Raw genomic sequence first — 14,846 nt, 5'->3', positions numbered from 1 at the left:
TAAATCATTTTGTATAGTGAATGATGACAAAGAGGCAGAACCTTCACATCCACTGGAGGAGACAGAGCCAGAAATAATCACTCGGTCCCTATCCCTGGGTGAGCTACGTGAGTTCTGGAGAGAGTTCACACGACAGGCGAATGAGTCCATTCTGACCTGGCTGCTCCGAATCTGGGATGCCGCAGCTAACGATACAATTCTAGATGGGAGTGAAGCCAGACAACTGGGATCCCTGTCTCGAGATGTAGTCATTGATCAGGGGATTGGAAGGAGGCAGGAAACTCTCAGCCTCTGGCGGCGACTGTTGTCCAGTGTGAGGGAGAGATACCTTTGTAAGGAGGACCTCCACGTACAGCAAGGACAGTGGAACACCATGGAACAAGGTCTCCGGTGCTTAAGAGAATTAGCTGTACTGGAGATAATCTTTTCAGAGGATGAAAGATTCCCTAAAAGTCCAGATGGTGTACAGTGCACATCCCAGATGTGGTAAAAGTTTGCACGGCTCGAGCCAGAAATGTATTCCCGGTACTTAGCAACGCTGCAATGGAGGGAGGGAGAGGACAAGGTGGGTGCGCTGGTTAGTAAACTCAGGATTTATGAAGACACTGTCACTGCCCCATTACGAGCCCACGTCTCATCTGTGGAAACCAAACTGGTTGAACGTGTCCGAATCCTGGAAGAGAAGATTGAAGAGGGACACCAGAAGCTAAGAGAAGAAATTAACAGCTGGGTTATACATTTGGGTTTTGTGGGTTAAACCCAATTGTTTGTCTGTCAGTCTAGCAATTCTTAATCCAGTCATTTTGGCAAGGAAGAGAGCTACTTTCCTAAAGCAGTGGTGTGATGGAAGGTAGACTGGGAAAAGGAAGGTGATAAAGGGAAAGACAAGTACGGTATTCAGAAGACTGCCTGCTTACTGTCAAATGCCAAGAACTCTAACATTAAAAGCTTGAACTATTTTGCCACCCACTTTTGAGTACAAGTAGAAGAGGTAACAGTATAGGTTTCAAGTAATTTTACACAAAAAAAGCAACTAGAATATCTGTTAAGGAATCCACAAAGCCCCTGGCAAGTTACTACATCTCCGGTATATTAATGATTTTAGTGTTCTGAAAATACTATAAGTATCAGCACACCATATTATGACAAATCTTTTCAAGGACTTTAAACAGTTTTTGCATGTTCCAATGAAGTGCTACTGTACACTGAAATTTCAGTACTACTGCAATCCTTTCTCTCTTTCACCCTACCCCCATAACTTTTTTCATTCCCTACCTCAGAGGTATCAATGCTCCCCATTGAAAATTACACCTTCAGATTCTGTTATTTCAGGGATTCTTAGCACTTCCTTGGCAGGTCTTGGGATCTGCTAAGAAGGGGAAAAAACAAAACCAAAAAGCATTAAATATGGTTTTTTAGTTCACAAACATTCATACTTCATTGCTAGTTCAACTCTCAAACAACATTCACACTACACTGGATGGTTTGATCTTGGGTCATTTAAATCAGTCATGCTTCACGCAAAAGAATTATGTGAAGAGAGTCACTTTGTTCTTGTTTTATTCTTGTGCAATTTTGTTCTTGTTATGAGGAAATGTATTTTATAAAATACCATGCTCATTTTTTTACTTCTGACTTGTATTTAGCAAAGTACTTGATATAACTTGTTAAACCACTTCCTCATTTAACATACATGCATGTGCTAAGAAACACATATAAACTGTTCTACCATTTATATCAAACTAAAAAGACTGCTGGATGCTCACCTCATGAACACCACCTGGGTGGACAACTTCAACTACTGCCTCCAGAGGTCCATCACACATGAGTGGGTGCCGTGCGTAAGTTCTTCTGTGTTTTTCATCCACACGCACAAGGTACCATGTTCCTTCAAAGAGATCTTCTACTGAACACTGTGGAATATAATTGGCTGTAAAAAAGCCAATAACATACTGTTAGTTGGTTCAGGGAGCGAGTTTTATACAACACAGGCCTTTGCAGTTTGTTGTGGGAAACGACTGGATGGCAGGTCTTGAATTTGAGCAGTTGCAGCTGTGAAGTTGTAAAGAATGTAAACAACTTTCTGGACTTTTTGCAAGGCACCGTGACTTACCTATTGCTAGATCATGATGACGTCGCTATTTTGCAGCCAATCCTGATATATTTATACATGAAGGCACCAATGGTAGATTGACATGAGTATGGTCTGATGTATGTTTACATGAAGGCACCAATAGTAAGCTGACATATATTGTGTGAAGAGTATAAGTATCTGTAACCTGTTGCAATAAAGGGGCCTTGTGCCTTCTGCTGTGTGCCTTTCCATGCTTAATTGCTGTCTGAGCGCATTCTTGTCCGTCGGCAGTTTGGGAGTAGTAAGACAGAAAAACCAAGTCTGCATTTTCATTTCAACCATACTAGGCAAATAAACATAAGCTATAGAAAAGCACTTTACAAGCTAATCCAAAGTAGAAAGAGAATCGTTTAAGTTATGCAAATTAAGCAATGAGTATTTTGTTGTAGGTGGGGACGCCCCCCCCCCCCCCGTGCGGGGGTGCCCCCCCCCGGAAGCCACGCGGCAGCCACAGGGGCACCCCCCCCCACCGGTGGGGGAAAGGAGAGAGGGAGCTTCGCTGGCGTGGCTTTGTGCCCTCGTGAGAGAGGAGAGTGGAAGCCTCCGAGCACACAGAGGTTTGCTGGTCCGGTTGGGGGGGAGGAAGGAAGGGGAAGGGTACTGGGTGGGCCGTGGGGGTCCTTGGACTGGTGGGAGGGCAGGCGGGGCAGTCCTGCATGAAGTGTCGCAGGTAAGCGGTGCGTGGGAAGATACGAGGTAACACGGTGGGGGGAGGATAAAGTTAGGGTGGATAATGGTTTCCTCTGGGGGGTTGGGGGTCTCAGCCGGGTTGGGGCCTTGAGAGGTACTCAAGCCCTAGGTGGGTACAGAGGCCGGAACGGTTTTGTTCGTTTGTTTTTGGCTCACCTGCGGCTACTGCCCAGGTTCGGTATGTTCTGGATATATTCATTACATTCTGAAAGGGTGGTCAGGACAAATGGTTGTTCCTGGGGATTTCCTTATGATTGAATATAGATAGGTGGCAGAAAAGTAGGAAGTGTAAGACTTGCCCTAATCGTTTTAATAGTAGGAATGTAGCCCATGTAATCCTATGTGGCTGCGAGCTATGCTGGCGATGGTACATGCCTTCGGTAGGGTCGCCCATGCCAGACAGGTCAAAACCATAGGGTCAGATACAATACATCCTTGGGCAGGATGAAATTGTTAGCCTTCTAGCAGTCATCCTAGAAGAACAACTCTAATCCCAAACTGGGGCAGATGGAGCTCACTTAGCCCTGTAAGGTCATCCATCTAAGAGAAGGACACTCTAATCAAACCTATGTCCTGAGGACCTCGCTGCCACCGTCCAAGCTCACTAGGTCCTGGCAGATGAACCTTAGGATTAAAGGGTGGGTCCAGTTCCGGGCATGCTACGTCTTCCCTAAAAAATCCACTGCGCAGGCTCAAATGTTTTACCCACATTCACAAAGCCCTGCAGCGACGGGCGAGGGTCGAAACGGCAGGTGAAAGGTGCACTGGAAGCCGCAGACCCAACCCTGCATGCAGGCGGTTCAGGATATTGGTCATTTGAGACTGACTGGAGATGACAGTCTCTTGGGGCAGCACCCTGAACGACCAAGTAGCCTTTTCAAGGACAGCACTGCTTGCTCCACTCGGAGAGGGGCCTAGAAAAGGCGGTCTAAACAAAGTTCATCTCCACATTTCACCCGGTTGGTTAACTACGGCCAATGGGCATCTTCTACTAATGCAGTCACACTAAGATCAAGAGACAAAGGCATACACCTGCCTCCAAAGGTGTAACCAAACTGACTCTAGCATGCTGGAACATCAGAACCATGTTTGATTCTACGAATAGTGGACGCCCTGAGCGTTGCTCTGCCCTAATCGCCCACAAACTATCACGTCTCAACATTGACATAGCTGTTCTCAGTGAAGTCCGTCTCCACGAGAAAGGCAGCCTTAGAGAACACGGTGCCAGTTACACACTCTTCTGGTCAGGTAAACCCAGAACCAAAAGGCATCTCTCAGGAGTTGGCTTCATGATCAAAAACTCTATTGTTCCTAAACTCGAAAATCTGCCATAAGTTCATTCTGATCGCATTATCTCCCTACGCCTTTCACCACACAACAAGTAACATGTTCTCCTCTTTAGTATATATGCCCCAACTCTCCAAGTTGACCCTGCTGAAAAAGATAAGTTTTACACCAACCTGCGCCGCCTTACCCAAAAGGTTCCTGCAGATGATAAGATCATTATCCTTAGTGATTTCAATGCCAGAGTAGGAAAGAACTTTGAAGCCTGGAAAGGTATATTAGGCAAGCATGGTGTTGGAAACTGCAATGATAATGGTCACCTTCTGCTAGAATTCTGTGTGGAGCAACAGCTCACCATCATTAATACTATCTTTCAACAGAAAAATAGTCTGAAGACAACCTGGATGCATCCTAGATCTAAGCATTGGCATCTCATTGATTATGTCTTGGTGCAACGGAGAGATGTTCGCGATGTCCATCACACCCGCTCGATGCCTACTGCAGAATGCCAAACAGACCATCGGCTTGTGCGCTACAAACTTAACTTTAATCTCAAGTTCAAACCCAAAAGGTGCAGTATCCCAAGGAGGAGACTCCAAGTTAACAATCTCCAATCAGTTGCAGTGAGAGACAGATTCCAGGCAAATCTTCATACTAGGCTCGAAAACCATTCTATAGATTCTATAGATCCCTCCCATGAAACACTCTGGCACCATATTAAAAACAGCATCCAGCAGTCCTCTGAAGAATCCTTAGCGTTCTCCTTCAAGAAGAACAAGGACTGGTTTGATGAAAACAATCAAGAGATCCAGGAATTGTTGAGGAAGAAGAGAACTGCTCATCAAGCACACCGTGCACTGCCTTCCTGTCATGTAAGAAAAGCAGCCTTTCGTCTTGCATGCAGCAAGATCCAACAGAAACTCCGTGACATCCAGAACAAGTGGTGGATCAATCTAGCTGAAAAAACTCAATTATGCGCAGATACAGGTCATCACAGAGGATTCTATGAGGCCCTGAAAACAGCATACAGGCCTATATACCAGGTCCAAAGCCCCCTACTCAGCGCAGATGGTCAAACGCTTCTGACAGCTAAAACCTCCTTTCTGAATCGTTGGTCTGAACACTTTCAGACTCTCTTCAGTACTAGCCGTGTAGTTCAAGACTCAGCAATTCAGTCCATCTCACAACAAGCAGTGAAGAATGAATTGGATATTGCCCCCACTTTGGGAGAAACCCTTAAGGCCATACAGCAGGTGAAAATTGGCAAGGCAGCTGAGGTTGATGGAATTCCACCCGAAGTCTGGAAACATGGGGGCCTTGCACTCCATGTTAAATTTCACGAGTTTGTGGTGCGCTGTTGGGAACTAGGTGAACTACCATCAGACCTCCGTGATGCAGTCATCATCACCTTGTATAAGAAGAAAGGAGATAAATCAGACTGCTCAAATTACCATGGTATTACTCTGCTCTCCATTGCTGGCAAAATCCTGGCAAGAATACTTTTGAACAGACTAATACCCGCTATAGCAGAAGGAATTCTACCTGAAAGCCAATGTGGTTTCAGAGTCAACAGGAGTACCACAGACATGGTATTTGTTCTCAGACAACTGCAAGAGAAGTGTAGGGAACAGAACAAAGGTTTCTATGTAACCTTTGTTGATCTCACCAAGGCTTTCGATACTGTGAGCAGAAAAGGTCTATGGTAGATTTTGGAACGCTTAGGTTGTCCCCCCAAGTTCCTTCAAATGATCATCTCACTCCATGAGGATCAGCGCGGCCAAGTCAGATATGGCGATGCACTTTCTGAGTCCTTTCTAATTACCAATGGTGTGAAACAAGGTTGCGTTCTCGCACCAACTCTATTCACAGTCTTTTTCAGCATGATGCTCCAAAGGGCCACGGCAGACCTCAGTGATCAGGATGGTATCTACATTCGATATTGTACTGATGGAAGCCTATTCAGCCTAAGGCGATTGAAGGTCTTAGGTGATGGAAGGCCTATTCAAGGCCTATTCAAGGTGAAGGAAGTCTTCCATTATTCCCATACCACCACTGGCCAATCAGAGCTCAAATCAGTCCAGCAGTTTAATTACCTAGGTAGCCTCATCTCCTCAGATGGTAAGATTGACGGAGAGATAGACAACAGGTTAGCAAAGGCATATAGGGCTTTCGGAAAACTCCATAAAAGAGTATGCCATAATAAACACTTGAAGAAAAGTACCAAGATCAGTGTTTACAGAGCCATTGTGCTGTCTACTCTTTTATATGGTTCCAAATCATGGGTCATCTACTGCCACCACCTGCATCTGTTAGAACGCTTCCATCAACGCTGTCTCTGTACAATCTTAAACATCCATTGGTCAGATTATGTGACCAATACATCTGTTCTAGAACAAGCAGCAGTCACAGGTATTGAGGTCATGTTGCTGAGAACACAGTTGCGTTGGGCAGGACACGTCTCAAGGATGAAGGACCACCGCCTCCCTAAGATCTTCCTTTATGGTGAACTTGCCACTGGCTGCCGCAAGAGAGGAGCCCCGAAGAAACAATTCAAGGACTCCCTGAAACAATATCTCAGCCTTGGCCATATTGATCAACATAACTGGTCTACTCTGGCCTCAGATTGGGAGGCCTGGAGACACACTATCTATAACGTTGCTGCTTCCTTTGAGAACGCACGCAGGATCACTCTCAAGGAGAAAAGAATGCAGAAAGAACCGTGTCTTGCGGAATACACCACCTAAGGAGTCTTTCTGCTGTGCCTTTTGCAATCAGACATGTCTATCTCGTATTGGCCTTATTAGCCACCAGCATGCTTGTAACAAATGTGGATAGAGTCTTTCCCAAATCTTCGTTCACAAAGCCTAGTCATGATGATTTTGCTGTAGGACTACAAATTATTTATTATGTTCTTACCCAAATTATGTGTTTCCTGTCTGATCTTCATGTTTTCAGCAAAGGGATGAGGTGCAACGCATTTTCTCGAGTCAAGTCTTGTTTTAAGATCAGAAAGGCTAGCAGTTATTTTGTCCAGTGCAGAACCTACAATATAAAACCATCATGTACAGTAGCACCAGTGCTTAGAACCACACACTAGCATGTTAGCATGTCAAGTCCATTCAAAATATTTTGCATTACAGAAGCTAAAGTTTTAGTCCTTTAAAGATATTCCAAATTACTCAAGTAAAACACTCAAAGAATCTGAAGAATATTATTTATTTGCCCAAAGAGAAACTTAAAACATTCCCTGGAGCTGGAACATCTTCAGTTTAACACTACTGTCATTAGGCATATAGGTTACTTATGCTGGTGGGCATAACAAAGCATTTAGAGGTGAGCTGTACAAGGGTGTTAGTTAACATCTCTTCCTTTCACTCACCAGGAGCAGCATCCTGTGTAACTTTGATGGAATACAGTGTAGCAGTAAAACCAGAGCCATATGAGAACACACTAACTCTCTGTCCTGCGAGCTGCTCTGGGGAATACCTGCAAATCAAGCAACAATTGTTTAATGTGAGAATTAAACCAAGGTGCCAATTTTAAATACCTAGAAAGCACAGTTAGCTCAGGAAAAGCAGCCAGCAAAACTTTATTAACTACAATACACATTTAGTGAGTAAAAGGCATAAACGATGACTTGTAAAAATAGGATTTCAAACACTGCTGTTACATGATAATTTTCAAAGCTACCTAAGCAAAAGAGCCTAAAAGGCAGTCAATTTTCATTCCTAAGTGACCTAAAGCCTAAAATAAACCATCACATCTTAGAGGACAAAGTCACAATAAAGAAAAAAGAACACAAGAGGAGTGGTTTAATTTAAACTTAACATGATTTTATAAGAGCCTGTCATTGGGGAAAAAAAAACACCACCAAGAAAACCCACAACTGGACTTGGAGGTTCTGGTGGGTGAGAGTCTGGATATGCCCTGGCCACGTGCACTCACAGTCCAAAAACCAACTGTGTCCTGGGTTGCACCAAAAGCAGCGTGGGCAGCAGGTGAGGGGGGATTCTGCCCCTCTGCTATGCTCTGGTGAGACCCCATCTGCAGTGCTGCCTCCAGCATTGAGGTCCCAGTACAGGAAGGACATGGACCTGCTGGAACAAGTCCAGAGGAGGCCACTAAGTTGATCACAGGGCTGGAGCACCTCTCCTATGAAGACAGAGTTGGGGCTGTTCAGCCTTAAAAAGAGAAGGCTTTGGGGTGATATTATAGCAGCCTTCCAGTAACTAAAGGGGGCCTACAGGAAAGATGAAGAGGGACTTGTTATCAGGGAGTATAGTGTTAGGATATGGGGTAATGGTTTTAGACTAACAGAGGGCAGGGTTAGATTGGATACTGGGAAGAAATTCTTCCCTGTGAGGGTGGTGAGGCCCTGGCACAGGTTGCCCAGAGAAGCTATGGCTGTCCCATCCCTGGAAGTGTTCAAGGTCAGGTTGGACAGGGTTTGGAGCAACCTGGTATAGTGGAAGGTGTCCTTGCCCACGTCAGAGGGTGGAATGAGATGAGCTTTAAGGTCCCTTCCAACCCAAACCATTCTGGGATTTTGTTTATAGTGGAAGATATTCAGATTCTCTTTTGTACCTGGGTGTTTGGAGGTGTATGCGTGTATGTTGAGGTTGGGAAAAGATACACCACCTTACAAACAAGATCCTACTTTGGAAGGCATTAATCTGCTGTTTGATATCAGCTTCTGACAGAAGTTTTGAATCTGCTTTCCACTTGATTGTATACACAGAGCAATTTTCTATCTTTAGTTTTGCTATTTAAGGCAATCTAGTATGAAAAGGTTTGCCAGATGGTGCTTTTACTAAAGACTTTCTGAAACAAAAACCTTTCATGTGTTTACATATAAAAAGCTATGACTTTTTCCAATTTTATGCTTACTGGGCTAGAAGAGAGGCAAGGCAACCATAGACTGAAGGGGTATACATATTTCCATTCTGATTGGATACAAGTAATGAAGCTTTGGTTTTCTGATTGAAGAGCTCTGCACTGGCTTTCATAAATGCTTTTTCCACATCTCTGTCAAAATATGTATCTTCAAGTTTTACATCCCTATTAAAAAAAACTTTAGAAACTTATTAAAATGGCAGCAAGGAAAAACTACCTTGGATGTTTAAGAAATTAAGACTACCTGAATAATAAGGAAGAAAGCAGCCATTCTTACCTGAAAGCTTCCAAACCACTGAAAACACTATTTGCTGTTTCTGGGTTCTGGTCACTGAGAAAGTCATTCAGCAATAGTCTAGCCACAGATTTCTGTACCAGTTTACAGTAGGGTGAATGAAAGATCATGAATCCAAAGTCATTCAAGGTGAAACGTCTGTCTGTCCCCTCTAGAAGCGGCAGAAATGTGTTACAACTTAAATTTAATATTCACTTGAAGTATTAAAATAAAATGGGGGATGGCAAGATACCAGTCATCATAGTACATCAGCATACAAAAGACAACCACAAGACTAACTATTGCTTGCAAGTTTGTTTAACACACTGTTACTACTTCTATTCAAAAAATAGTTTCTTACTCATCCCGTGCACCATCTAGCAATGTTTGTCCTTTTTCTTCTAGAAAAAAAAAAGTTATAAGCTTAACAGAATCTCAATATTTCTACACAGCATTTTGAAATAAAGAAATAGCCTACTTCATTAAGGTTGGAAAAGACCTCCAAGACCATTGAGTCCAACCTGTGACCTATCCCCACCTTGCCAAATAGACCAGAGCACTGAGTGCCACATCCAGTCATTCGTTGAACACCTCCAGGGATGGGGACTCCACCACCTCCCTGGGCAGCCCCTTCCTATGCCTTACAACACTTTCCATACAGGAATTCCTCTTGATGTCCAACCTGAACCTCCCTTGGAACAGTTTGAGGCCATTTCCTCTTATCCTCTCCCTTGTTCCCTGGGAGCAAAACTCGACCCCCACCTGGTTCCACTCTCCTGTCAGGGAGTGAGAAGGTCCCCTCTAAGCCTCCTTTTCTCCAGGCTAAACACCCCCAGCTCCCTCAGCTGCTCCTCATAGGACTTGTGCTCCAGACCCTTCACCAGCTTTGTTGCCCTTCTCTGGACATGCTCCAGTACCTCAATGTCTTTCTTGAAGTGAGTGGCCCAGAACTGAACACTCACCAGTGTCAAATAGAGGGACAATCACTTCCCTAGTCCTTCACCTTATTAAACCTCACTGTTGGCCTTGGCCCATTGATCCAGCCTGTCCAGATCCCTCTACACAGCCTTCCTGCCCTCCAGCAGATCAACATTCCCACCCAACTTAGTGTCATCTGTGAACTTACTGAGGGTGCACCCGATCCCCTTGTCCAGGTCATTGATAAAGATATTGAACAGAACTGGTCCCAATACTGAGTCCCTGGGGAACCCCACTGGTGACCGGTCACCAACTGGATGCAGCACCATTCCCCACCACTCTAGCCCTGCCATCCAGAGTTCTTAACCCAGCAAAGAGTGCATCTGTCCAAGTCGTGGGTTGCAGAATTTTGAGGAGAATGCTGTGGGAGATGGTGTCAAAGGCCTTATTAGAGTCCATGTAGATACATCCACAGCCTTTCCCTCATCCATCATGCAGGTCACCTGGTCATAGAAGGAGATCAGGTTGATCAGGCAGGACCTGCCTGTCCTAAACCCATGTTGGTTGGGTCTGATCCTCTGGTTGTCCTGTATGTGCCACGTGATCACACTCAAGATGATCTGCTCCATGACCTTGCCAGGCACCGAGGTCAGGTTGACAGGCCTGGAGTTCCACGGATCCTCCTTCCAGCCCTTCTTGTGGATGGGTGTCACATTAGCCAACCTCCAGTCATCTGGGACCTCCCCAGTTGGTCAGGACTGATGATAAATGATGGAGAGTGGCTTGGTGAGCTCTTCCACCAGCTCCCTCAGTACCCTCGGGTGAATCCCATCTGGTCCCACAGACTTATGTCTCGGTAGCTCAGCAGGTCACCAACTGCTTCCTCCTGGATTACAGGGGGTCTATTCTGCTCCCCATCTACTGGCTCAGGGGGCTAGTTGCCCTAAGGATAATGGGTCTTCCTGTTAAAGACTGAGGCAAAGAAGGTGTTAAGTACCTCAGCCTTTTTCCTCATCCTTGGTGACAATGTCCAATAAAGGATGGAGATTTTCTTTGCCCCTCCTTTTGTTGTTGATGTATTTATAAAAACAGTTTGTTGTCTTTCACAGCAGTGGTCACACTGAGTTCTGCTGAGCTTTCAGCTCTCTAATTTTCTTTCTACGTGACCTAACAACATCCTTGTACTCTTCCTGAGCTGCCTTGACCCTTCTTCCAAAGATCATCAACTCTTTTTTTTACCCCAGAGTTCCAGCCAAAGCTCCCTGTTTAGTCAGGTCAGTCTTCTTCCCTGCCAGCTTGTTTTTTGGTATGTAGGGACAGTCTGCACTTTTAAGATTTCCAACTAACTATCTAATCTTCAAACCTATACTTCTTAATAAAGGTGAACCAATTACTAAACATATGGAGGAAAAAAAAAAATCAGTATCCTTATATGACAAGTAAATATTACCTCAATATCTTAAGAGCCTTGGTAGAGGAAGGAACAACACACTTCAGATATTATACATTACACCAACAAAAGCCCGTAGAAACTACTGCTTAATGACTATTAAGTACTTAGCCATAGCCAAACAGAAATAAGACATTTCTTTATGGAAAAGCACAAACAGTTCAATTGTCTCAGAGCGCACAAACACAAAGAAAGGGACCATGTACTAGTCTTTAGATTGGATGCTAAAACTAGAAAAGATGTTATCTGTGTAGCTACACATTCCAATATTTACCAGATCTTGCAATGTCAGGTGAGGTTACATACCTTTTTGCCACTGGGCATGGATTTTGTTGCGATAGACATTATAGCAGTGATCTAATGCACTGAGGTAGCACTGTATAGATAATTTACCATCAACCACAGGATATTCAGAGACCATATTTGGTTTATAGAAGTCATACGCATGCTGCATGTGGGTTCCACGCAACCCTGATGGAGAGAAATTGACAAAAACTGAGAAGTATTCAGTTACTTTGAGTCAGTTTGAACATATTGCTTAGCACATGGAAAACAAGTAATATATGGTATCAGTCAAGCAGGTTTTCATAGCACTCCAGGTCCTTTAAGTTAATGTTTCACAGTTCTCAGTCACCTGTTACTCAAGTACAGTAGGACTGAGTATGACAAACAAGTAACAAATGATTTTCATCATTTCACCTTAAAAGTAGAATGCTGGTTTTCATCTCTAGTCCACTCTGTCAATTCCATTGGAGAATTCCCAAGGAAAAAACAGATAGAAGCATCTTTAGCTGTTTCTTGCTGTCTCCTATAAAAGGACTTGGCTAAGTCAGCTCAGAACCAGAGGAGACAAAGTATAATTTCTGATATTAGTGGAAGTTAATCCAGCCCTCTAGCAACCCATGAAAACAGGGGATGGGCTCCAGAAGAGATCCAGTATCTGTCTGAGCGGTATTTGTTTTCTCATAGGACTAACCTCTCTCAAAACTTAAGGGAGCATTTGGACCAACTAACATAGCAACAGCACCAGCTCCACCTGTTGGCCTGGCATTTCCAGTGGCATACACAGCTATGTCTCCAGCAACAACAAGTGCATAACGTCCTGTGAAAAATACAGAAATAAGAATTAAAAGTAGCTAAGAACCTAGTACATTTTAATATCCATCAGTAATTTTTAGACTTTGGTTATAGAGGAGATGACTCCAGGATTAAGGGACTCTTCAATCCTGGCAGCCACCAGAAGTTACAGAAAGAGACCATTCATGATTATTCACCTCATTATTTTTTGCATGTAACCGAACTGGTGAAAAATGTCCAGAGCGTTTAAGAAAAAGACTTCAGAAGCATACAAGAATTTACCCTCTGGGTCTTACATGGTTAAACACAAACTCTGTAATTGCAAGGCAGACTACTCAAAAATAGGGATTGATGTAATTTAAAAAAAAAAAAATAATACCCTGAACTTACCATCCCAAGAACTGGACTCAATCCAATTAATAGCATTAAAAAGAGCAGCAGTGCCTCCGTAGCATGCATTCATAGTGTCAATTCCTTCTACATCCATATTACCAGATTCTTCGAAAAGTTGCATCAGGACAGTCTTTACAGATTTTGATTTATCAATTATTGTCTCTGTTCCAACTTCTAATCTCCCAATACAATCATAGGAAAGGTTATTCCTTTCCATGAGCTTCTGAACAACAGTTAAACAGAGAGAATTGATATCCTCCCGGTCAGAGCAGAACCCCATCTTTGACTGGCCTAGCCCAATTGTGTATTTGCCAGCATTGACACCATCATACTTCTCCAGCTCTGTCTGGTCAACGTACTGAGAAGGAAAATATATTTCCAGTGCAATAATTCCCACATCTTTGGGTCAGCAGGACTCAGCATTCACTGGAAGAGACCCAGGCATCGTGGTAGATCTTTAAGAAAAAAAAAACACAACAACAACAAAAAACAAACAAACAAAAAAAACCAAATAAAAAAACCCAAACCCCTGATGATTTATTCACATCCATTTCTAGAGACCTACTTCATATATTATTTAATTTTCTGTAGATTTATAGAAAAGGTTAAGTTTTAGGTATTATAGAAGTTCATTTGCAAAAAGCAAGCCTTTGCCTCCAGGTGAAATTTTGGTCTAAGCATGTTATAAACACCATTAGAAGCTTTAGAACATTTTATATTAAGAAGTTCTTTTAAGTAAAAGTACAATTTTAGCCCTGGAGATGAATATACGAAGCTTAAGTTCAAATTATTTCACTGAAGCAACACACATGCCTAACAAATATTAAGTGTTTAAGGAATTAGTCTTAATGATCATTATGCTACTTTTGCTTATATGCAAAGTCTCAATTTTACACAACCCAGATGGAAACAATGGGTTGGTGTGGTTGGTTTTTTAAATGTTGCTAGTTGAGACATTAAGTTTAAAGTTCATACTTACCAGGAAATCTTCACCTTAAAACAGAGTAGGACTCTCCAAAATTGTTATTTTTAAACTAAGTGGTCTAACTTGTTTCATTTTGTTTATACTTGCAACAAAGATAGAAGATTTTGGTATTTTTGGTTGGGTTTTTTTGTTTGTTCATTTGGATTTTTTTTAAGCATACTGTTTTGGTGTTCCTGAACAATGAAACTCCTAACGTCAGGCTTGGAGGGATATTCTCCCCAATAGATCAAGTTTTAACCCTCTAACTATACTGTCACTATACTCTAAAATATAATATATCCTATTACTTTAACCCCATCTGTATTACACAGACAGGCATCATCTTCATGAACATTTGCCTACATCCTTACAGAACACTTGTCCCTTTTGTGCCCAGCTGTACCGTCACACTGACCTTACCCAGGTTCTTCCATAAAAATCCCAGTGAGCTGTATAAAAAAATAAAGCCTTTCTAAGCAGAAACGACTTTACACAATGCATGGTAAAATAAGTGTTAGGAAAACATTAGAAGTGCCTTCTGCTACATATGCGGTTAAATGTCAGTCTTAGGTAAGACCTAAAGTAAGAGTACATGGCTAGCCATTCATTTTGATTGCATCTAACAAATTTTCAAAAACATACCTATGATGCACCTTAAATAATCCATTTAAAAATATTTCATTAATAGCATTTATTCACAGCAAAACATGTAAATTGCAGAAGGCTGCTATTTAAAACTGATTACTGGAGTGCTGCAGAACAGTTGTAC

At 42.9% G+C, this 14,846-nt stretch overlaps 1 protein-coding gene across 1 annotated transcript; it reads right to left on the bottom strand.

Annotated features, from left to right (window-relative positions):
* Window positions 1–1,285: 1,285 nt before the first annotated feature.
* LOC113959724 (hydroxymethylglutaryl-CoA synthase, cytoplasmic-like) lies at window positions 1,286–14,511 on the bottom strand. The gene is given in 10 exon segments (XM_027668943.1): window positions 1,286–1,369; window positions 1,767–1,930; window positions 7,025–7,150; window positions 7,488–7,594; window positions 8,996–9,166; window positions 9,279–9,447; window positions 11,950–12,114; window positions 12,620–12,745; window positions 13,111–13,568; window positions 14,498–14,511. Coding segments are annotated over 10 exon segments (1,584 nt in total).
* Window positions 14,512–14,846: the final 335 nt, after the last annotated feature.

This window comes from Corapipo altera, unplaced genomic scaffold (genome assembly GCF_003945725.1).
Source record: "Corapipo altera isolate COAL_440 unplaced genomic scaffold, ASM394572v1 60886, whole genome shotgun sequence".
NCBI lineage: Eukaryota > Metazoa > Chordata > Aves > Passeriformes > Pipridae > Corapipo > Corapipo altera.
Note: the sequence above shows the minus strand (reverse complement) of the source record. Positions and strands in the feature narration are given on the sequence as shown.